Source organism: Diachasmimorpha longicaudata, chromosome 2 (genome assembly GCF_034640455.1).
Source record: "Diachasmimorpha longicaudata isolate KC_UGA_2023 chromosome 2, iyDiaLong2, whole genome shotgun sequence".
NCBI classification, from domain to species: domain Eukaryota; kingdom Metazoa; phylum Arthropoda; class Insecta; order Hymenoptera; family Braconidae; genus Diachasmimorpha; species Diachasmimorpha longicaudata.
The window spans coordinates 4,816,262-4,839,244 of record NC_087226.1 but is presented as its reverse complement, the minus strand read 5'-3'; the positions used below and the strand labels follow the sequence as shown (position 1 = coordinate 4,839,244).

At 39.9% G+C, this 22,983-nt stretch overlaps 1 protein-coding gene across 2 annotated transcripts in view; it reads right to left on the bottom strand.

Annotated features, from left to right (window-relative positions):
- LOC135172630 (homeobox protein abdominal-A homolog) overlaps window positions 1–22,208 on the bottom strand; it is a 55,326-nt gene extending 33,118 nt beyond the window's left edge. The window contains exons 1-2 of one of the 2 annotated variants that reach the window (XM_064138803.1): window positions 19,540–22,208; window positions 15,641–15,673 (exon numbers count right to left, since the gene is read on the bottom strand). In XM_064138803.1, coding sequence (XP_063994873.1) covers window positions 15,641–15,673; window positions 19,540–20,287 — 781 coding nt within the window. In that variant the 5' untranslated portion in view covers window positions 20,288–22,208. The remainder of the gene's footprint in view (window positions 1–15,640; window positions 15,674–19,539) is intronic. The other variant, XM_064138802.1, reaches the window with a different exon arrangement.
- Between the last annotated feature and the right edge of the window lie 775 nt (window positions 22,209–22,983).

The following is a 22,983-nucleotide window of genomic DNA, read 5'->3' as shown; positions in this document are numbered from 1 at the left end:
TCAATAGACTTGCGGGTAACAAAATATTTTTAATGTACGTGGAAAAAACTTTTAAATAAAAATGAGACTTCCAGGGGGCGAAACGGGGGACGAGGTTAGTGTTATCACAAAAATTAGCCTCCCAAGTCTAATATTTCCAGCAAAACTTGACCTAAAAAGTGGTTGATTGTCATTTCCTTTCACGTTTCACCCTCCAGTGCTCTAATTTTCATCCAAAATTTCGTTCCGTCTGATAATAACCCCTTTTCACCAAAATATTTCGCTATCCACTCAACTGAGTGAAAACGTTGACACAATAGAATTCTATTTTAATATGAAGGAATACCCATCCGACAGGACATATCTCCTAAAACCTACGATACCTTTATCTCAGTGTACCGTTCCCCCTGGACCCCCTCTCGCTAAATAGAAAAATATTCTTTTCATGAAAAATAAAAAAATAACTCTCATGGACTTTTTCACCTAATCTACCTTCATGTACCAGGGGTGTTCACCTGAAGATTCACACCAGACCAGTTTTCATCTCAATTCGATCGAATTCCCCCATAACGATCATTGAGTTTTCACCGGTATGCCCGAGCACCTGAACCTCGAGTCAAGCAATTTCATACATAACCCGCTTACACGCGTACACCACCAGTAAGCATTGGCCTCAGGAACGTACAAGGGCAACCATACATATAAAATAAAAAAAAAAACTGTACAAGACAGTATAGACCTCAAGCCTGAGCACGCCCTCCACTGTGCCAATGGAATATACACGCGGACAAAGGGAATCCCGCGCGCATGCGTACGTGTCTCTTCCAGCTTGTAACGATTCCATCCCCCTCTCCCTCCACCCCCTCCCCTCCCCCGCTGCCCTCCTGCCGACCCAGCGCCGACGATATTCCCCTTCGTTATGTGGCGCTTGGCTCTGTTGACTCCCTCGCTCTGTACTCTGGGCTGCTGGATATTCCCGCATTTGCACACACTCATACACATGCACACATTCCTCAGATGGCGGCACTAATGGCCCGTAAAAGAAAAATTCTCAAATCATTGGAGTAAAAGGTTACCAAAAATTTCGCCGAATTTTAGAGGAAATTTTAGTGAGAAAAAAAAATGTGAAGACGAGGCTTCAGAGGGCGGGACTCGTAAGGGTTGAAAAAAAATCGTGAAGCCTGTCGTTGCAAAATTTTGTATGCCATCGACAAGTGCATCATAATTTTTACCTCACTTCTTCTAATTGTACTCCTTAATTACATTATTAGGAGTCAAAATGATCTGATAATACTAATCTGATAATAATAATTATTGTTATATCTACAATAATAATAATAATGATCATTGTGGGAGTTACAGTCTTCACATGATCGTAAGGATTAAAAATCGCGAGTTCTAACCTCACAGGGGCCCCCGTAGTTGCAAACTGCCGCGGTGTTGATGTCAGTTGGGCCTCGACTTTCCCACTAGTCAATTATGGCTAGGAAATAATCGATTATTTCGATGAATCCGCCATGTTCAATATGAGCAATGTCTTTTTTGGTTAGTAACGCCGTCGCTCCCCGGCGCTGATATTCTTCACTAATCGATTATCGATTGTCAAATGATCCATTATGACTAAAACATAATCGATATCTCCATGAATCCGCCATATTCGATGTAAGAGCAATATCAATTTTAAGTTGTAGATATCGCTCCGCGATTAAATAATTTTTAGTCTTGGGACTAAACTACTTTATGAAGCAAGGACTTTAATCCACATTAGTTAAACTAGTGCATTCGGCAACCCCCAGGGACTGAAAATCATTAAAAAATTGTGGTGCGGTTGATTCGACCACAGACATCGAGTAAACAAAATCGGAGAGCATTTATGTATGAAAACAGTCCGCATTGATGTGATAAAATATGTAATACATACGTGCGCATTCGGAAGTAGATATGTGGATGATTCAAACGCAGGTCAATGTGTGTGGTTTCAGCCATTGGGATTAAGGGATATGCATGCGCGCGCATTGCTGAGGGGATAGGTTGAGCTCCGGCGTTTGTAGAGAGTGAAAAAAACGAAAAAAAGTAGACAGTGGTAGCTGCATACGAGGGCATTGTAGGCATCCCTGGTTGTAGAGAATCCTGGAAAATGGAGCCTTTAGTTTTTATCGTTGGATAAAGGCTTGATAAGCTACATCATGAGAATGCTGTGAAAGACCGGACCACCGACGTTACCCCCACGTATATGCCATCCCGCTGTGACTATTTCTGCGTCTCCCTTGCTCTCATTGGAGGGATGCTGAGGGGTTGTTGGGCTTGAGGAGATGTAGAATCATTTTTTTTGGCGGAGGGTACATTTCAGGGTGAAATGGCCGGTTTTAATATTGATGAATTTATTAGGATGCGAGTGGAGTTTCCTGGATTCGGTTCAATGTCGGGTCAACACGCGGAAACGGCCAGCGCGTTATGTCGGAGGCGAATGTAGAGACGGCATTGAATGACGGTGACGTTGGCCGGCGGGATGACGGTAATTGTTGGGACGACATTAACTGGCGGGGTAGGATAGACTGATAAAATAGCATGACATATCGAGGCGACATGAGATTGAATGTTGGAAGAATGGAGTGAGGGTTGGAGTGCCGGTGAATGTCGTGATGACGTTACGTAGAAGACGGTATTGAATGGGAAAGTGAATGAGTGAGGGGAGAAATAAGTTTTGGGACGATATGGATATGGAGATGATGCGGAGGGTTAGGACCGTATGAAAAGTCAGGGCGATGTTGAATGACGGAACGATGATGATTATCAGGAAATTCAATATCGCTCCAGCATTAACGGTTAGCGGTATGTCGAGTTTGAATAAAATAGCGGTCAAAAGAAAAACTCAACAGCCGAATGGTTGATGTTGAGTTTTCCAACATCAAGCGTGTTCGGATTATATCACACGACATGACGACATGAAACCGGATGATGACAGTGAATGTTATGAGGACATTAAACTCCAAGGTGACCTTAAACGTCCGGTCGTTATTAAACGTTACGATAACTTGAAGTATGAGAATAACGTTGAATGTCGGACGACATTCAGCGTCTCCGACATCCAACGGACAAGATTATGAGTGAGAGCCTTATCAAACCACTTTTCTTCCATTCCATCAACTAGAAACGGTTAAAATCTTGCTTAAGGAGTTAAACCAATACAACAAAGAACTATCAACATTATTTTTTTTATTTACGTGAGAAAAAAAGTTCATTAATTAAACCGGAAGTTGATAGCCCTGCGTCATCATGCCCTCAATCCTTAATCAGAGTTTCAATCCTTTCCATCAGAGACAATCGAAAAAAATATTAAAAAATTAGAATTCCCCAATCACTTTCGTGAAAAAAAAGTAACAAAAATCCATAAAAAACGTTCTGTTACATCATCTCAATTTCATTAAACATTGAACTGCCTCAATGACGTCTGGTTTTTCGTCGTTATTAACAATCCCTGAGTCCAACTGGAACAATTTCCCAACTATCACTCTCTATCAACCGCATGCGATTTACAGTCAAGTTTTTCTCCCACAGAAGTTTCTCCTCTCCAACATTAACCCGACCAACTCGTTTCATCACCCCGACGCCAAGTTAGTTAACAAGTGCTAACGTCCGCGACCACTCGACAAGGCAAGACTCCGCGAGATATGAAATAATCCAGCCAACCATCCACTCACAACAACACGATACAGTTACATTCAGTATTGGGCCGGATCTTGTGTTAGATTACACTCTAACCCAAGGGACACAAGTCCTAACCCATTCAAAAACCTCTGGTAATTTTCACTGGTCCCCTTCCTCTTCCCTCAACTACTCAAGGTTCATATCGCGCACCGTCAAACCTGCCCGAATTGCTCGTCGTCCTGTTATGCAAACGGCCACATTTGTTACGTTACCGGCCACAAGGGGCTGCTTCAACCCTATGGTATCGTTACCAGAGCTACATACCCATAGACGATGGCTATTTATCGATGTGAAATGGAGAGAACAGTCGACAAAATACGTTGGTACGTGGTGTATACACGAATATTGTAGCATGAGAAATTTATTTTGAGAAACAAATGACGTCTGGGTGGTGAGTATTGTATAATGATGGCTGTCGCCCCTTACCAACCGCAATGGACCATCTTTATGAAGGGAAAACATTTTTGAGAGGCAATCAAATTGATTGATTTATTGTCACGGGTTTGGGAATTTCTGGAGCGTCGCTGGTTAAATATTTTAGGCGACTTCCTTGAATTTTTGAGGTATTCCTCCGAGGGTGGGGTAGAAAAGAATTTTTATCGGGAGGGTTTTCAATGAGTGGTTTGAGGAGTGTGAAATATTATTAGAATTTAATGTCAATACTGATTTTTTGGGAGAAAATTGTCTGTAATCGCTGATTAATTATATGCGTTTTGGTCAGATATTGAGGTGAAATAAAAATATAGCGAGAAAATTTATCGATTTTATTGGAATTAAAAAAAATAGGATAAGTACTTACGTGCTACCGTACTCAATAATTGAGAAAATGATTTTTTGTTAGTGACTTTGAATTTATGAGAACTTTAAGAAGTATCGTCATACAATAAAAAATTTCGGAGATTTTATAAATTTTAAGACTTTCACACTTCATATCACGACAATTTAAATCGTCAATACATTTTCTACTTGTGATGTCTTAATTAAACCACCCTTCGGCCCTTAGTTAACATTGGGAACATTGAATTACGTAATATTTGATTTTAAGACATTTTCACCTCTTTCCATGACACTTTCCACCCATCAAAACATTTCCCTTGTCGAAAATCTCAAAAAAACCACCTGTAAGTTCTTAATTTATGTACCTTCTAGCTAAATTTGGCCACTAAAATACAAAATGGTTGATCTGATTTTAAGACATTTAGTGCACTTCCTCCTTGACCCCTCCAACCATCAAGACATTTCTAACTTCTCACATCTTAAATCACCCGACTCTAAGCCCCCAAATTACGAAGAGATTTGGTTCTACTCATCGTCGAAATAACTTTCGCGATTTTCTTCTCCCAGATCATTATCCAAAATACCATCGTTGCCGGGATTTTTTCGTTTTAGTTCACATTCGAGTTATTCACGAAGTGGCCAAGTGAGCGAGATGATACTGAAGTGAGTAATTGCAGCAAATTGGAGCCTCTGAACGTTGGTAATAATTGCGCGTAATAGTTCGGCACGAACCACGAAAACTGTGAAAATGGCGACTTGAAAGTATGCAATATACCTCGAGCCGTTATTCCCCCCGTTTGGAGTAGTCAACGCTAGGTTTATCGGCCATTAGAGTAATCCGGAGATAGTGAAATTAGGTAGTTACTTACATTATGCAACATGAATGCGGAGAATTATTGGAATGTCTGGGGAGCGCCGGTCGGTGGAGAAAAAAATGTATTCAGACGGTTTCTGGTGGGATTGCAGACTGGAATCACTGGAGAACGTCTGTTGGTGGGATTGACCATGATATTCTCACACTTCTGAGGGCAATTGAGAATATTCAAGTGTTTCGACTGCCATCGGTGACATTTTATTGCAATTGGCCTTTGAATATTCCCGGGTTAAGGACATATGGATGACAAAATGGCCCCTCGCGCCAAAAATACGACTAAAATGGCGGCTCAGGCGGGAAATTACAATACAAATTTTAATTGAGTCACGAAACAATATTTATATGATCATTATTTGACTTTGTAAACATTTTAGTACTGATTGGATAAAAATTGATAATTGGGTGTACGTAAATTGCATTTTTACGTTGTGTTAAAAAGACGATTTGAATTGGCATGATTTTTGTGGTGCGGCAAGTTGTTTAATAATTTAGTAATTATTCATAATTATGATGAAGCAGTCAAATCAAATTATTAGAAAGACGTTTTTATCGTTACAGGATTTACATTTTCATTGGGATTAAATAATTATCTTTACTAAATTTTCTGGGTTTTTCTTCAAAAAATTAGTTTTATATTTCGTATGTTGATAGTAATTAAATTAATGAATTAGATTAATTTATAACAATACATTACTTAGATCCATTAATTTGAACATGAAATCCCACCTAATTTATTCTCAAATCACGGACACTTCTGTCTTCAAATAAAATAAACAACTAAATCCGCAAAATTACCTCGTTTCACGCGAAAAAAAATGAGCGAACACATCTTTCCGATGTTCCTTTCTCGATTGTGGATCAACACTGAAACGTGGGAATGGCCCGACTCGGAAAGACACCCCAAAGCCTTTACTTTCCCCGAGGCCCCGCCATAAACCGGTGATTTACAAACCCCCCAAAAAAAAACAGACGAATTCTCGGGGAATTATTTTTCCCATTTTTTGCTGTGCATCTAGCCGATGTATCAGGTAAGGTTTATTGCCACCCGGAGCCCGTAAGGCACCGGTCAGTGCAACGTCGACAAAGGGTAGTAGTGAAAGTCCCATCGGGTTGAGGGGGAAAAAAAAGGGAAATGTCCCGAGACCGGAAGGCACTCCTCAGGGTTGCACGTCAGTTACGAGAGGAAAAAAAAACGAAAAAGAAAATAGAAAGTAGATGGGTTGTGACACTTTCTAAAACCTTTTCATGCCTTTCCGCATCTTCCACGAAGAATGCAATCTTGAGAACAGAAACGGCATCCTCTCGGAATAATTCCGGAGTTGAACGTTTAATTTCATGGCGTATGTATTCTTTGCGCTCGTGTGGATCTGATGCAAAATAGAAAATTTAATTATACATTCTGGATGCGAATGGAATGGAATGAAGATAGGTCAGCAATTTGAAGTATGTTGCGATGCGTTGCACGCCGTATGAAAGCGAAGTGTCGCGACGAGTGAATTGAAAAAAAAAAGAGAAAATTGATGCTTAAAGTGGAATTGGAGATTCCGATGGGTTTTATTTGGCGTTAAATTGATTTATCGCTTGATAAGTAGATTCCTATTTTAACAAAAAGTATTTTTGAATTATTCATGGTGCACAGATATCGTGGCCATTTCACAGAAGTAATGAATTTTATTGTGAATGGAGATAAATTGATAATGGGGTGGAGGACGTGTCGAATTTAATATTTTTCGGGGAAATTTTGATTCGATTTTATTCTCGTGAATGTGGCAGGTGTTTTTCAGGAAAAATTATCAGGGGAAATTTTTTACTCCAAATTGACATTCGGGAAGCAAAAAACTGGAAATCAAGTGACAATATTTTAAATTTGATTCAGAGAATAAAAAGGAAAATGAACAAATAATTTTTTATTTGCTTCAAACAGGTGTTTTTCACTTCATTAAATTGAATAATTCAATCTATAAAATTTTATTTATATTCAATTTAGAATATTTTTATATAAAAGCGATCAAGTAATTTCTAAAGTTTGTTAGCACTCTCTCTAGACTCAATTGTCTTCAATCATCAAATTTTCGAATTGAATTGCTCTTAGAAGAGGACGAACAATTACTCCTTCGTACGCAAGATTATTCCCACATTCTATTTTTTGTGACCCACCGGGTTCACTGTTCACTGTTTGCAACCGCAGTGAAGGGTAAAGTCGTTGTTTGTACACACCAAGTCCGTAAAGTTCAAGGTCATGCGTTAAAAGAATTTTGAATTCGTGAAGTTTTACGCATGATCGCTACCTTTACTCGCGCTACGGCAATTTCTGTGGGAAATAGAATTCGTAAAATTTCAAATTCCGTGACTTTTAACCCCTACAGCCCATTCAGCGTCACCTAAAATTTCATAGTCAACTGTCCACGAAATTTCTTTTTTTCCAACATTTTTTATTAAATTTTTTGGGCCCATAGCTAAGCTACACATATCAAAGTATATTTTATGTACCATATTATTTTTCTATCAGTATTTTTGTCGTACTCTAGACTAAGGCCCGCAGCCGATGCGCTGGTTATTCAAAAATTGCAATTGGTAGCAATAATAATGCCATCGATTGGTATCTGAAGTGGGTGCGAATAACTCAGGAAGAAAAATGGAATTTGATAGATGCCTCGGGATTTTGTGAGCGGGTATGATGGCCCTGGCACGCGACAACGGGGTACGCCACGGCGGCGCGTCGTATGACCATAAAATAAACGTTTAGGGTGGCACACGGACGCCGGCAACCTGGCAGCACATAAACACTTATATAACGGCAATTAAACTGCTTTTAAGACCCATAAAACTGCAGTTTCAATAATCTCTGTGACAACACGATTCCTTCTGACCTGACCATTCCTCTTGCCTTTTGCTCCTTCACACGTGCGATTCACATCAGTGAGCTCTCGAACAACTCGGTGAGCAGACCACCGTGGATTCTGCTACAGTCAATGATTCAAGAAGGTATTCGCCATTGATGTGACCTTGAATGCTTGACTGAAGTGTGAATATTTTAGGCTGTTTCGATGCGCAACGTGGTGTCTTAAATTTATAATATTTCCGGTAGGTTTTCTGAGACAAGAGGGTATTCGATATTCAGCCGTTTCCTGGAGCCTGAGAAAAATTATTTGCGTTTTTCAGTGACTCGGGAGGAGGATTAATTTAAGACGTCTTAAAATGTGAATTTTCTTGGAATGAAAAGAACTTGCTTGTGAATTTTTTGGGGGTTTTGTAATGTCTGAAGAGGTTTCAGTTGAGATTTTTTCAATTCCCGAGGGCTTAAAATAAGACTTGGCGATTTTTTAAGACACTTCATGAATTGCTAGAACTCAAACAAAACTCGGATTTTACTAAAAAATAATTGATTATTAATTTAGGAATGATTGAATACCGATTTCGAAATTTTAAATATCTTCAATTGACAACCGCTTATTGCGATCAAAACAGTCTGATTAAAAAATTATATAAACGTAATTATCATTCCAATCGGTCACATTATCTACTACATATATCCATTACATATTTTATTTGTATTTACAAATTTATATTTTAATTTTCCCATAAATAACAATTTTCGTTGAAACCCAATTCTTCTATTCCCTTCTCACCTCCCGGCATCTTCCATTTTTAATCATAAAGACATTCCGCACCTATCACGTCTCAGCCTCCCAACTTTAATCCCCGAATTTCCGCATATTTTCTCAATCACCTCCCCCCCATTCCAGGTATCCCAGCCACCCCCGGATGGCAATAAGTCACGCAGTCAATTCCCCGAATTGCGATAGCCCCCTCCGAAATCACTGATTGGTTCCAGACGTTGCCGAATGAGTTCGCGGCCCCTCCAGGAGATTACCCACCCCCCTCCCCCCCACCCTTTCCCCCAAGGGAGGAGAATCTCCAAGTCGTAGTTCAATAAGTCAGACAGAGAAGACCGTCAGATGATAGCAACTGAGCTCGATAGCGAACCATTTCTCCTCCCGTTGTTGAGGGTCGCTGGGGTGGTTCGGAGGGGCGACAGGGGGGGGGGGGGTTGGTATACAGAATAATACGGGAACGTCACTGCAGGACGCGCGGCAGCCATCATCGAATGCTAATGAGGGGTTAGTAGTCCTCAGGCCAGAGGAGATATTCAACCGTGCACCGACGCCGTATCGGTCTGATTATAAATTATGCATTATCTCCACTGCCTAGCCCACGTACGAGCCGAAAATCCGGACGATCGGTGAAATACCCCGACGTTCAGTGGACCAAGTTGTGTTATGACCATAATCTATCGTTCGTACGTGTTCGGAGTATTGGCAGTACGAGAAAATCGAGGGATTGAGGGGTGGAGGAAGTTTAGGAGGAGGGTTGGGGGAGATTTAAGGGGTGGGGTGAGGTAAGGGGGGTCCCTGGTAGGAGATGACGGAAGGCCGACGGTCGGCCGAGATTGGGCCGAGTGTCGGCTCGTCGTCGGCGGACTGTCGGCCACTTGTTATTTTTTGCAAGGGGTTCGGGGAGGGTGGTATGCCTTTTTGGGCAGGTTGTGGGGAGAACTGAACTTTTTGCAAGAGTGGGAGGAACGATATTGGTTGATAGTGAGGGAAAAAGTGGGTTTTATGGAATGGTATTGTATTCGGGACCTTTGGCGCGTGCTGTAACCGTCTTGAGGAGGAACAATAGGTTTTTTGCACTCGGGCGAAACGTTGTGTCTCGCTCATTAATACGGACAGTTCAATTTTATGATTCGTTAATAGTTGACATGGAGAATTGTTTTTAATTGTAGCGGGAATAGTGGAACAAATTACAATCTATCGGTTGTGAAAGAATTTTTTTGTTATTTTAAGATTTGGGGCACAACGTCGTAAGCGAACTTTATAAACCTGATCTCGACCTGAAGAAGTGATCCTCTGTAAACTGTTGAATAAAAAAATTGGTCTCGTCGTACAGCCCAATCTAGGGCCCTTTCATCCGTTTAATGAATAATTCATCAAATTTAATATGATAATGAGGGCTGAGTTTTACGATTTATTTTATATTTTTAGGTTACGCTGTGTATCGTTGTACATCACCACCACCGTCCGGTTTTTATATCGTCAAGTACAATAACCCTGGGATTAGTTGGTGGCGCCCCTTTTATCCACGGACTTTTCGTTGAAAATAATTCAAGCGACGAGAGAAATGGTGATTCCGCGAGACTTCAACTCTCGGTGGGTTTTCCTGGTATCAGAGAGACTCCTCGCTGAAATTCCAGACGTGCCGTGATTGCGAACAAAGAGGAGACAGGATGGAGGAATGGAAGTTGAATAGAAAGAGTCGAGTATGTTGCAGGAGGAGCGAAAAAATGGAGGGGAGGGGGACGAAAATGTGTTGTAAGAAGAGCAGAGAGAGAGAGTGATAAGAAAATTTAGAAACAAGTTACAGATCAAAATGGAGGTAAAAATTGGGTACTTTTGGATGATTATGACAGGTGATTATTCAAAGTTTCGGTTTTGATTTTAACTGACATTTTAAAATTTATTTAAGTTAATGTGAGGAATTCATTTAATTAACTCTGATTTAATTGAATTTAATTCAACTTTAATATTAAATATTGCTGAAAAAATGAAAACTGAAAAAAATTTGAATGAAGCAGATCGAGACCGACTTCCACTTTCTGGCAGCACTCAAAAAAATTTGTTTTCGAATCCCAAATCGGTCAAGTTTAAAGAAAAATCGAATGTGTCATATTTAGAAAATTTTCGTTTTTCCCTGTCATTTTTTTTTTCAATTTCAACATTTCAGGTGTCAGGAAGCAAATGAAAAAATGTACAAAATAAATATGTTGTAATAGGCCACAAAGAGATAAAGATTTTATTTTTTTACTGATTGAAATTGGTTGAATAGTGCAATAATTACGCTCCAAAAACTACGAGAAATCGAGAAAATAGTCTCTCTATAGTAAATCATTTTTAACATTTGAAAAAATGTTGATAATAGGATTTCATGTACCTCAATCATGTAAAAAATCGCCCTTAATTTTTGAAAAAGTCAAAGTTAACGGCCAGTGAATTTGCCATGAAATACCTCAAACATGTTTTACCAAAAAATTCCGATATTTCTCCCCTCAATCGATTTTTTTCAGCCCTGAAGACAAAATGGCGGGATAGCAGAAGATTCCCAAAACGATCCCATGATGAATTATATTAATAATCGAATTTAATAGTACAGCATATTTTTTTTATATCATTTACACGCGAAAAGTTTCAATTTCTCAATCCGTCTTTTTATTATAAATTTTTCTTTCCCAGCATGCATACAAAATGGAGGGATGGAAGTTGAATAAAACGACTATGGAGGATCTCTCACAGGGGAAGAGAAAAAAAAATTAAGGAGACAGAGAGGAAAAACTCAACGAAGCTGGTGGGGAGAGAGTATTGGCAAAGAGAAAAGGCTGAGAGGTGGATTTTTGAAGGGAAGCCGAGACGAAAAGAGAATAAATAAAGGAAACGAGCGCGTTGCGGGCACGAGGTATAATGGGTAAAAGAGGTTAATGGGAACACCGCGAAGGCGAAAGACGCCGCGGGTAGGTACCGTATATTATATGGATCGCGATAAAAGCGAAGAATGCCATTATGCAAATGCCCTCTCGGCGTAGGGCAACCATCGAGTTTCGGCTGATATTCACGTGCTGTATCACGTGCAACCCCCGGCGCAAGCCGATTTACCATTCAAGGAATACGAAAATTTACCAATCCTCTTTGCCTACAATCTCGGGACGATTCTAATCAAGGGTGCATTTCCATTTATTCCATTGGAGTCCGTTGAGATCATATTTTTTACGGAGAAAATGTCGGATTTGTCTGAAGATGTCGCGAAAACGTGTCATTTCGAGGCTTTCGACTTCATTCAGTCTTCATTATAATAATTATTATGCATTTATTATAATATTACTTTTGGCTACATTTCCCAACTGTTGAGGATATCAAGTCTTGGAAACATTTAATTTTAATTTATCAAATTATTTGTAGAATAAACCGGGAATATTTCCTATATTTTAAACAATTCCAATTTGCAGCGGAAAATTCAAACAAAATTTTCTAATCAATGTCAAACAACTATTGTCAGTAAAATGCTTTGATCAAATCATCAAACAATTTATTTGCTAAAAAACATAAAGGTTATTTCTATTTTTTTTAAAAGTAACTGAGGCGAAGTAATTCATGTTTTCCGTTAATAAAGAGGTAAATTATTATTCATTCCACGCGACTATGAATAGAAGTAAAGATTAAATTTATTAAAGTCATTATTTTATTCGTAATTCCGAACATAGGACCTTTGACTTCGCATGAATAATTACGGGCTTGTGTCAAAAATCAGAAGATGCTATCTCCACTACTGTCTGAAGTCAAAACATTCCAATTTTACCCAAAGAAAATATTCGCCAAAAGATAGGACCTTTTGGCTCTGAACATGGGATTTATTTTCTCAATTTTTTTTCAACCAAATGTGGAGATATTTCTGACCGTGCGACAATCTTCTTGTCTGTATCAGATGGTGTTTGGTTCTCGGGTCATAAAATATAGCTAAATTCTCGAGTCTCTCGAGTCCAAACACTCGAGATTGGTTTACAAGGATCAGGTGTGGTCTGTGTTGGTGTAAAGCCCCGGGACGTAATGATTTTATGATCCTGAACGACGTTTTACCCATGGGCACCTTACACCGACCATCGATGGCATCGCTGGCACAGCTACTGCCAGTCATTGCGGGCTTTTGAGTCCTCTTATGGACTATTTTGATCGTTTGGTTTGAGCACCTCCACAGGATGCTATTCATAATTACTATTGGGTGAATAGAGGTCCGGTATTGGAAGACCGAGTCAATTATTTGGGCTGTAATTCACTGTCATCTTGCTGACAATTGTGCATGATATAATTGAAAAAAATTGAGTGACGAAAATTTGAAGATTTTCTCATCTACATTAAACATTAAAAACGAAAATTGTTGGATCGAAAAGTTTTTTTTTTATTTTAAGAACTTACGTCGTTGAGAAATTCTTGAATTGATGTTCAGACCATTTTACTGCAATTTATTGCCTTGAGATTTTCTTCAAAGACGTGTGGGAAAAAAAATTGTTAATTATTACGAATTTTCATTAATTTTGAAGCTTCTGGAGAATTATTTTCTTGGATTGCCAACAAAAATATTGTTCTGAAGGAAAAATTAAATTTTCTTTAAATTTCGTGAGCTTTCTTCCCTCATTTCCAGAAATTTTCGGAAGAAAATTCCTCCCAAGAAAATATTTCTTCAAACAACACATAAATTCTTTCGATATTTTCCCACAGAATTTTAAATAAATTTCAAGATTTTTCACTTTTAATTAAAAAAATAATAATTTCATTCAACTTAATATAACATTCACATACTCAAAATTTCAAAGGCCCACAACTTTTAATCCCCGTTATTTATTCCAAAACATGTCCCTAATATTTTTTCCCTTCAAAATAAATTATAAACAAAGCAATAATACCGCCCGTCCGAAAAAAAGCCCCAAAGCTGTGAAAAAAACAGCGACAACAGTTGGAATTGATGACCACAAGCATAACTTTCGCCTGACATGTCCACATAACATTTATCTGCAATTACAAACTCACGTGACTATCCCCCTCTCTTTACCCCACCGCAACACCTTAACAATTTTCCCCAGAATTTAATGTATACGCTATCTTAACAAGCGCCATTATGCACTTAGACTGGTATCAACCCCAGTAATCTCCATAACTCCTCGAAAAATATTCATGTCGTCTAAAAATTTGCGTCACAAACTCGTTAGCTATCTTAAAATATTGGAATAGTGCAACAATGCTGTCACCGGTGCAATCAAGTTGCATACTTCAAGGCTCGGTTACGATTGTCACCACTTCTCTCTGTCTCCGTTAATCTCCACTAACAACGCATAAATTACGGAGCAATAATTGTACGAGAATCAGTCCGAGAGATGTTTGTACATTTGATATATCCGATGACGGAATTGGACGGACTAAAATGGTACAGGAATGTGGCGTCCATGTGTGCCCCAAACTTTCCGAAAAAAATTTCACTCGGGAGTGCAAACATTTCGTGGTATTAGTGACCTCACGATAAGTCCGGTCATCAGTGCATATTAGACTGGCGTCACAGGAGAAAATTATCAATTTTTGGGTTCCCATTTCTGAAGGAACAAGGGGAGTAAATCATAAGTCGCCGAAAATTTTTGGGGATTTCGACTTAATTTTCAGTTCATTTTGACTAGTAATTTACGCATCAAAATCAGGAAATTAATTTCAATTTTTACGAAGTCCTGAAAGAGAAGGCTTTTGAGTTTCTTAATGAAGCTAATGTTAATTAGACTATTTTAGACACCAAAAGTCGAATTGATTAGTCGAGCACTTAGAACTTGTTCTAGTTTCGAAAAATATTGTGAATATTTTTGCTAGAAAATTGAAACCACTCCAAACACGAGTTTTCATGGAAAGCTGTAAATTCCCCTGATAAGACTTTGAAAATTGATTTTCGAAGACGAAATGGAAGTTCAAACGGCTTTTGGTAATACTATTATCGTCAAATTTGTAATGTTATCACGCAATGTGAGCTTACAATACTTGAAAATGAATGTTCAATAAAAATTAAACCTCCAAAGAGCGAAATTTAGTTTTATCATAACAATTAGCCCCTTAAGTCTAATTTTTCCGAAAAAATTTGAGTTAAAAAGTGATTGAATATCATTTCATTTCGTTTTTTCTTCAAATTTTTATCAAAAATTCCTTTCAGTTTGTAAATTTGCTCAATTGCAAGTCTTCACTTAAAATTGATAATTGCAAAATTAAGACTTATTCTGATTTTTATTTAACTGAACCAAATATTTCATATTAGAATCATCAACTTTTTTCTAATCACTTACCACAGACGATAGGTATAGTTTATTGTTACCATAACTGGTCTGATCTCATATTATGAGTGAATCTGTTTTAACAAAACGGTTTATTTCTGCGAATCAAACTGTTGACGTAAAACTTTGGATTTTCATTTGACTTTCCGTTTCAAAAATGACAAAATTAGAAAATACACTAAACCCAAAGTTTCAACCTCAAACTGTTATCACCAATCCATTTCACTCCGTCCAAATAAACCATAAAATCCTGTTCCATTAAAAGAACAACGCATTCTCCCTCTAAATCCCAATAGAAGATAAATAGAATATCAATGAATCGATATTCTAACCCTTCAAATTCCTCCAAAAAATGACTCGAAAAACGGGGAAGTTAATTATGAATACCGACTTACCACAGACGACTCGCTCGAAAGGGCTCATCCAATCTGAAATCAGAAGAAATAACCATTAACTACAATCTAAAAACCAGCAATAAATGACACGAACTTGTGATGCAATTAAAACAAACTGAAATCGAAGCTTCATAACCGCGGCTATGGGGTTGTAGATGGCGCCCCTGTATCACGAAAAACACATGCTCTCGTACCCGGGGTAAAGGGGGTAACGGCCGGAAACGAGTCGCCGGCGCGTGCCGAACAATTTGAACAAGACGCAATTAGAAACGAGACGAGATATTAGGATAACCAAACGTGGGCTGCTTGACTGAACACAACGCCACTAGCACCCGCTATTCCCTCCTTCCCCTGTTTTGGAATTTCGTAGTGCGAATATTAAACTCGGCGCATTGACATAAAACTGCGAGAGATTTTTCAAATGAGCTCATTAACGAAAAATGGCATCAAAACATTGTCGCGGCGAAAGCTGTTGATGAAGTTTGACTATCTGACCTCTTCTAGAATTCTCACCCGAAGAATTCCCTGAGTGAAAAATCTAATTCTTTCCAATCTAATTCGGCCAATGAAATATTCTCCTGGACAGAATTTAAAAAGAAATTTTTTAAGGGAAATTTCGGGCATTTTTTTGTACATAACAAATGTGATTAGCAAAATGATATTGCTCTGTCGGTGTTCTTCACTGGTCTCTCAATATCGGAATAATGAACAAAGAGACGATTGTGATATCAGGATAGTTATAAAAAGCTACAATACCGAAGAGATAAGATTAAACGAATAAAATGTTTGACGTGTAGTTTCTCCAGAACATCATAGACACCTTCATTGCTGCTTCACGAGGCGTTTGAAAAATGAAAAAAGTTGATGCTCAATGTTAATGACTTCATTCTAATGCCACTGTTAGGGAAATGACCGTCTTGTTCACGATGATTAGCATATCCGAGGGGTATTAAAAGTCAATCGAGATGGAGTTTCTAATTACAGGGAATTAGCGGCTTCCGGTGTTCGTCGTTGTACGTGTTCGATCGCCGGAATTTCGGAAAGTTCTGCAGCATCAGAGACTTCATTTTTGAGGAGAAGTAACGATGAGAAAGAAGAAATCGATTTATCGACGAGATTTGAAACCGAGACAGCATCAGTAGTTCAGGAAATAAATTTTGAATGAAGATTAGACCTTCAGAGGGCGAAGCGGGGAATGAACTGAGATTCAATGAGACTTTTTAGGTTCAGTTTTGTCGAAAAAATGAGATTTGAGAAAATAATTTTTGCATTGAAATGAAAAATTTATAATCTTTCACTCCGGACTCTAAGAAAAATTGTAATTTTGTTTGGAATCAATGCAGAATTGTCGGAAATGTAAGAATACAAAATTTTCGAAAATGTCTGTGGGTGGCCCGTTTTGACCACCGGTCTGTCTTTAGTTAAGAAAACATATAAATGAGCAAAAAATTTCCAAACGGTTCGCAATGCGAAACAAGGAATGAAATGGCACTGAACCAACTTTTTATGTCAAGTGTTGTCCAAAAAATGAGACTTGGGAGACTAATTCTCACGATAAAACGACCCTCTGGAGGTCTAGGTTTATCCAAAAATTCTTTCGGTACATTGATGACAAACTGGTAAGAGGAGATGTTTGCACTGAGTGTTCATGATAGAGGTTGAATGGCAGCTCTGTTCTGGGCTCGTCAAGACGATGAATTCTTCATTGGAATCGCTCGATATACCAACAACGGATAAAGACGCAATTGTGATATCAGGATAATTATGAGTAGCTACACTGTCGACGAAACGAGATGAAATGAATAAAATGTTTTACTTCGAGTGTGGCCCACATCGAAGGCGATGCACACCTTCATTGTTGGCTCATGAGACGCTCCAGAAACGAAAAAAAGTTGATGCTCAATGCTAATGGGTTCATAATAACTCCACTGTTAGGGAAATGGCTGGCTTGCTCGTGATGATTAGCATATCCGAGTGTCATAAAACTTAATCGAGATGCAGTCCATAACTGTGACGACCTAGTAGCTTCGGTACTCATTGTCATTATGGATATTTTATCGCAGCAGATTGGTCCTCTCCAACAGCATCAAAGTGTTTTTCATTTTCGAGCTCCAGAAAAACTGTATGAGAATATAAATTCATCTGTAGATAGGACTTGTGGAGCAGAAGAAAGATTAGGATATCCTAACCTCAATTTCTTAGCGGAACACGGCGCCACCAACAAAAGCTATTCCACCGTTCCGCGATTTTTTTCTTTTTCAATTTTCCCCCGCGAATATTGAGTTCTTCACGTCGGGAGAGGTTTCCTTGCTACACGGAGAGAAATAGGCGGTAAAAATTACGGAACTTGAGTTCGCTGGCCGATTACAGAAATAATTAAGAAAATTTACGTGACGAAGGGGCAATTTTTCACGGAAAATGTTCATAAAAAATGCGGAATGCTCCAGAAATATTATGTAACAGGTCCGTCAAACTTCCCTCCGCTGGATGTCGCTCCGGAATTACGAAAAAAACGCAGTTGTCATTGAATATTTCTCTTCGTGTATGCGATGAAAACCCCGACGACAAAATATCGCGAGAAAATTTTCCAACTGAAAACTGTTGATGGGATTCGAATGCCCGGAATGTTCGAATTTCCTTCGGCCGATTAATTGCTCATTGAAGTCTCGCAACATCGAATCAACAAAGAAGCAATTGTGATCAGTAAGAAAATTATGAAAAGTTACAATGTCGAAGAGAAAATGGATAAATTGTCGACTTCACGTGTGGTCCGCGTCGAAAATATCGCACACCTTCATTGTTGGCTCAGGAGATGTTTCCGAAAGCAAGAAAAAATGTGTTTCAATGCACATGAGTGTGTAGTAAGACCGCTGCTAGGAAATGGTGGAGTTGTTCTTGATGATTAGCATATCCGAGTGCCATTAAAACTTAATCGAGATGCAGTCTATAACAGCGTCGACCTAGTAGCCCCGGTGTTCATTGTCATTATATATATTTTATTGCAGCAAGTTGTACCACTTCGCCGGCGTAAAATTATTCTTGATTTCCGAGTGAAAGAGAAGTGAAATGAAAAAGAAAATTAATCGTAAGATATGCCAGGAAAATGGCCACTAAGGCGTGGATCTTCTTGATGAGGAGGCTTTCGTCCGAGTGCAATCGTAAAAGACAAATTGCCGGAAATTAATAGATTCCGGTGAAGATGTGCTTTCTTTTCTTTGGAATTGCCTTTCATTTCAAATGATCTTTTCAACACGATCAATGGATGATGATGAAGGCTATGCTTTCACGATTTATCCATTGGCTGAAGAATGTAAATTGGTGGAATTTATTTTTAGTATTGCAGTTGATTTCCCTTGATTGTGGTACAACGAAATTTTTATGCTTCAATGGGATTCCCATCCGGATGGATTTATGCAGCTGAAAGTCGTGGAATGATTCAACGAATCATCGGTAAGTGGTGAATTATAAATAACCAAAATGAAACATTCCAATTTCAAAGGATTTTTGGTTTGCCACGTGCAATAAATTCCGAGTAATTGATGCCTCCTACGTAGATATTCAAAGATATACAATTGTTTGAGAGACTCAAAGTGTCTGAATTGAAGCGACGCCAGCTGATGCCACCTCCCGACGGTTCATCTCTGTCGCTAGGAACATCGTGAATTGTCCGGATCGAGCAAAAATATTTATAGATTTCTATCAAAAGTTAACTGTAGGTTTTGACTGGGAATTATCAAACAAGTGGACAATGTCCATTGACAATGAATGTGATGAAGCGTCGGTTACGTCTACATGACAACAGAAGTTGCCCGACGGCAAACGAAAATGAAAAACAACCATGCAACATCTCTTTGGTCTAACATGCTCAATGTATCACAACTCACTCCAGACAGACTCACCGGAGATGGTCATCCACGGATATCTAGGAATATCAGGTATACCGGGTTGTCCAGGTGTTGGTTGTTGACACGATGTGAGTGGATCAACAACACCAGAGGCTGCCGCCGCTTGATGATAGAATTGTGCAGCGGCGGCCATGGAAGCTGATGCTGCTGACACAGCTGATGATGCTGGTGCTGATGATACAAGACCACCAGCAGTACCACCATTCTGATGATGATGAGATAGACTATAGTTGACCATTGGATCTGTGGAACTAGGTGCTACATTTCCAGTGAGACTGGCTGTGTAACGGCATGATTTATCACCCGTTGCAGCATCAACAGCAGCAGCAGCAGCTAATGCTGCACTTGATGCAACTGATGAGCCAAAACCCGGTACCATTGATGATGTAGCACCAAAAGCCGCTGCTGCAACAGCCTGTTGCTGTTGATGATGATGATGTGCCGCCGCAGCGGATACGTACGGATACATACTCGTTGTTGTTCTTGCCGCCGGTGATGTTGATGCTGAACTTCCCGAATGTTGGGGACTTGAACCTGTCGGTGATGGTGAACTGTGTTGGGCGTAATTAACAGCTGCAGCGGCAACAGCCGCTGCTGATATACTTGATTCAAGACTCGCTGTTGACGAGCCACTGGAGCAAGCTTGAAGTGAATTTGGATTGGCGCTGGCAAATAACTGTTGATGATGAATTTGTTGATGATACTTTGGTAGCATACTATCAATTATAAATTTGGAACTCATCGCTGCACACAGCGAAGCTAACACAATACCCCAATGGGCAAATCAACACCCACACTGATAACGCTCAGTTCTTGCCATTCTGTAGCACCTGTACTGTTGAACTCTCTGAACAATTGTTAACAAACAATCATTTGTGATGAACCCTTATGCACTGTCGTATGTATACACTTCCTTTCTGAGAATTGTCGTACGGCTAATGATTGATGTCTTAAACTACATGGACCACACGGTGTATTGACAAATCCCCCTCCTGTACTTTCCGGTAGTTCATACCAACAATGTTACCTCGTCCCTCTCCTAAGGTGGACGCCTCTTTATCGGTGCTTTACCCTCACTTTTTATCACCACTTACGCAACCGGGCACATCACACTCTGCCAAAATAACCGACGACCTTGCGACTCAATCCCTCACTGACCTGCCAAAATTCCAAGACTAGAAAACACTGTTCCTCTACTTTCTAGGTATTTATTTATCATCACCACTTCCAGATGTTTAAACTTTATTCTACCCCAGACAATCACTAAATATCGTTCATCTCACAAAACTGTCCACCACAAAACAATAGGCCAAACAAGAAAATAAATGAGTTTCGATGATTACAGTAGAAGAAGTCAGGTAATATAATTGACCCGGGGGGCCCCCCACAAGACCCCACAGCTGTTCAATGGATAACCGAGAGCAGAAAATTGGGGCTGGATTGGGACACGGGACAAACGGGTGATCCGCGGCCTGTCAGGTGTTAGAAGCCGTTTCTTGCGTACTTCTCGGATAGTCGACGAATCCTTTATGGGCCATGCATGAAGGTACTATAGCCCCCTATCCCGAACGCCGGGTACTACACCATGGCCAGCTAAATGTAACCCCTTACAATAATGGCGCCGCACGTCTCCTTCACTCCCCTCTCCATGCTACCAGCACCAGCTGGTAAACAGAGTTAACCAATCGGGTTACGGCCTTACCAAGCACTGGCCAATCGTACGCCTTCTAGGTGCGCCAAGATGAATGGGTCTCCCGTACCTTCACTTTCTCACTCCATCACACAAACTAGTAGTGTACTACTGTCTCTGTCAGACATCACAGTCTCTCCTTCTTCAACACGTTGATTCTTCGGGGCTTTCAACTTTATCGCGTGCTCACTTTTGTATCACGCCTGCCGCCACCACTGGCGCTCCTGGTGGCGCTGCTATACCAACCACACTATCATCATCTCTCTCACACACATTTGAGTTTATATTTATCAACAGTGTCACACTCAGTCTCATCCTCAGCACGTTGTTATGCCATGCGTTTCTGTATTACTCCTGAAGCTCTAAATTTTGGATTATGATCACAAGTACATTATTTGAGCCGTGACGAGGGCTTTTCGTCTGTTACTGTCACACTTAACTGTATTTTCGTGGCGATACCGAGACTCGGATACTTTGAATGTACAATATTTAAGATATATTTTCCGTCTGTTGATCCAACGACATCCATTGTCATGATGTACACACCGGGGTGGGGTGAAATATTTTTAGGAAAAACTTCACTCGTCGGGGGCTCTCAAGCTCCCCAGTCGTCACTAGTTCTTCTTATTTTTATTCGGTTTCATGAGATACACTGTAAAGATCTGCTCTCGAGCCCTCACAACTCCCTGTCATTTCAACTGTTTATATATATATTTTTTTGCACTTTCTTCTTACTTGGCGGAATATCTGCTCTTATACGGACTTCTCTTTTTATTCTCGCAAGATTCGCTCGGTTTTTTTTACTCTTTGTCTCACTCCAGTTGTCGTCTATCTATCCTTCCCACTTCAGCTCGCCGGATCGGCACTCTTCCATATCAGAGCTGTTTTTTTTTTAGAGGAAGAGAGAGAGAGAGGGGGTCTCTCTTACTCGGCCTTGGGGGGATAACACTGTCTTTATCGCGCACATGACGACGGCCTGTCACGTTGAATGCGGCGCATGGGTATCTTTGCCTCATCGTTCCCTTCTCTCCGAGCATCCCTCGTTTCTTCCACCAGCCCCTCCCCCGCCCCTAACCCCCCGACACCCTCCGACACACCACCACACGCTTCGGGAATCGAGCGGTGCCGCACTTCCCTTCGAATTCGCTCCTCGACGCTGATCTTCCAACGACTCTCTCGATACGGTATCGCCCGTAGAATTCTTTCAGATACGAACGGAATTTTTGTTTTTTTTTTTGGGTGGATTTTATTCGTCGTTTTTTAGACGTTGGACGGCCGCGGCTTTTTGGAATTTCAGGGGGGAATGGATGTACTTTGGGTAATTTGACGGGTATTCGGAGGGGTGGGGGAATACGGGACAGAAGCGTCACGGGAAAATCGGGGGAAAGGGTCATCGGTTCAGGTGATTTGATTGGTCAATTTTCAATGAATAGGGGGAGTCGCAGGGAAATGGAGAAAATTGGGGGATAGGGGTTTTTGGAGAATACATTGAAAGCTGTAAAATGAGAGGTTAAGGAGGTGGGAAATGTTTCAATCTCTCGTGAATTTGGAGATATTTATTGAAAGATCGTGGAGAGGGCAGGTGGATTTAAAGTGTATGGTGGAAGATGAATTTTTAAGGGTGAAATGGGGAGGGAATTAGGAATCGAAAAATTTGGACGGTTTTCGATAGGTTGGAGTTATTATTATTGATAAATCGTGTAGAAGTGTCGGGGAAGGACAGAGTCTTTTGAGAAAATTAACTTCTC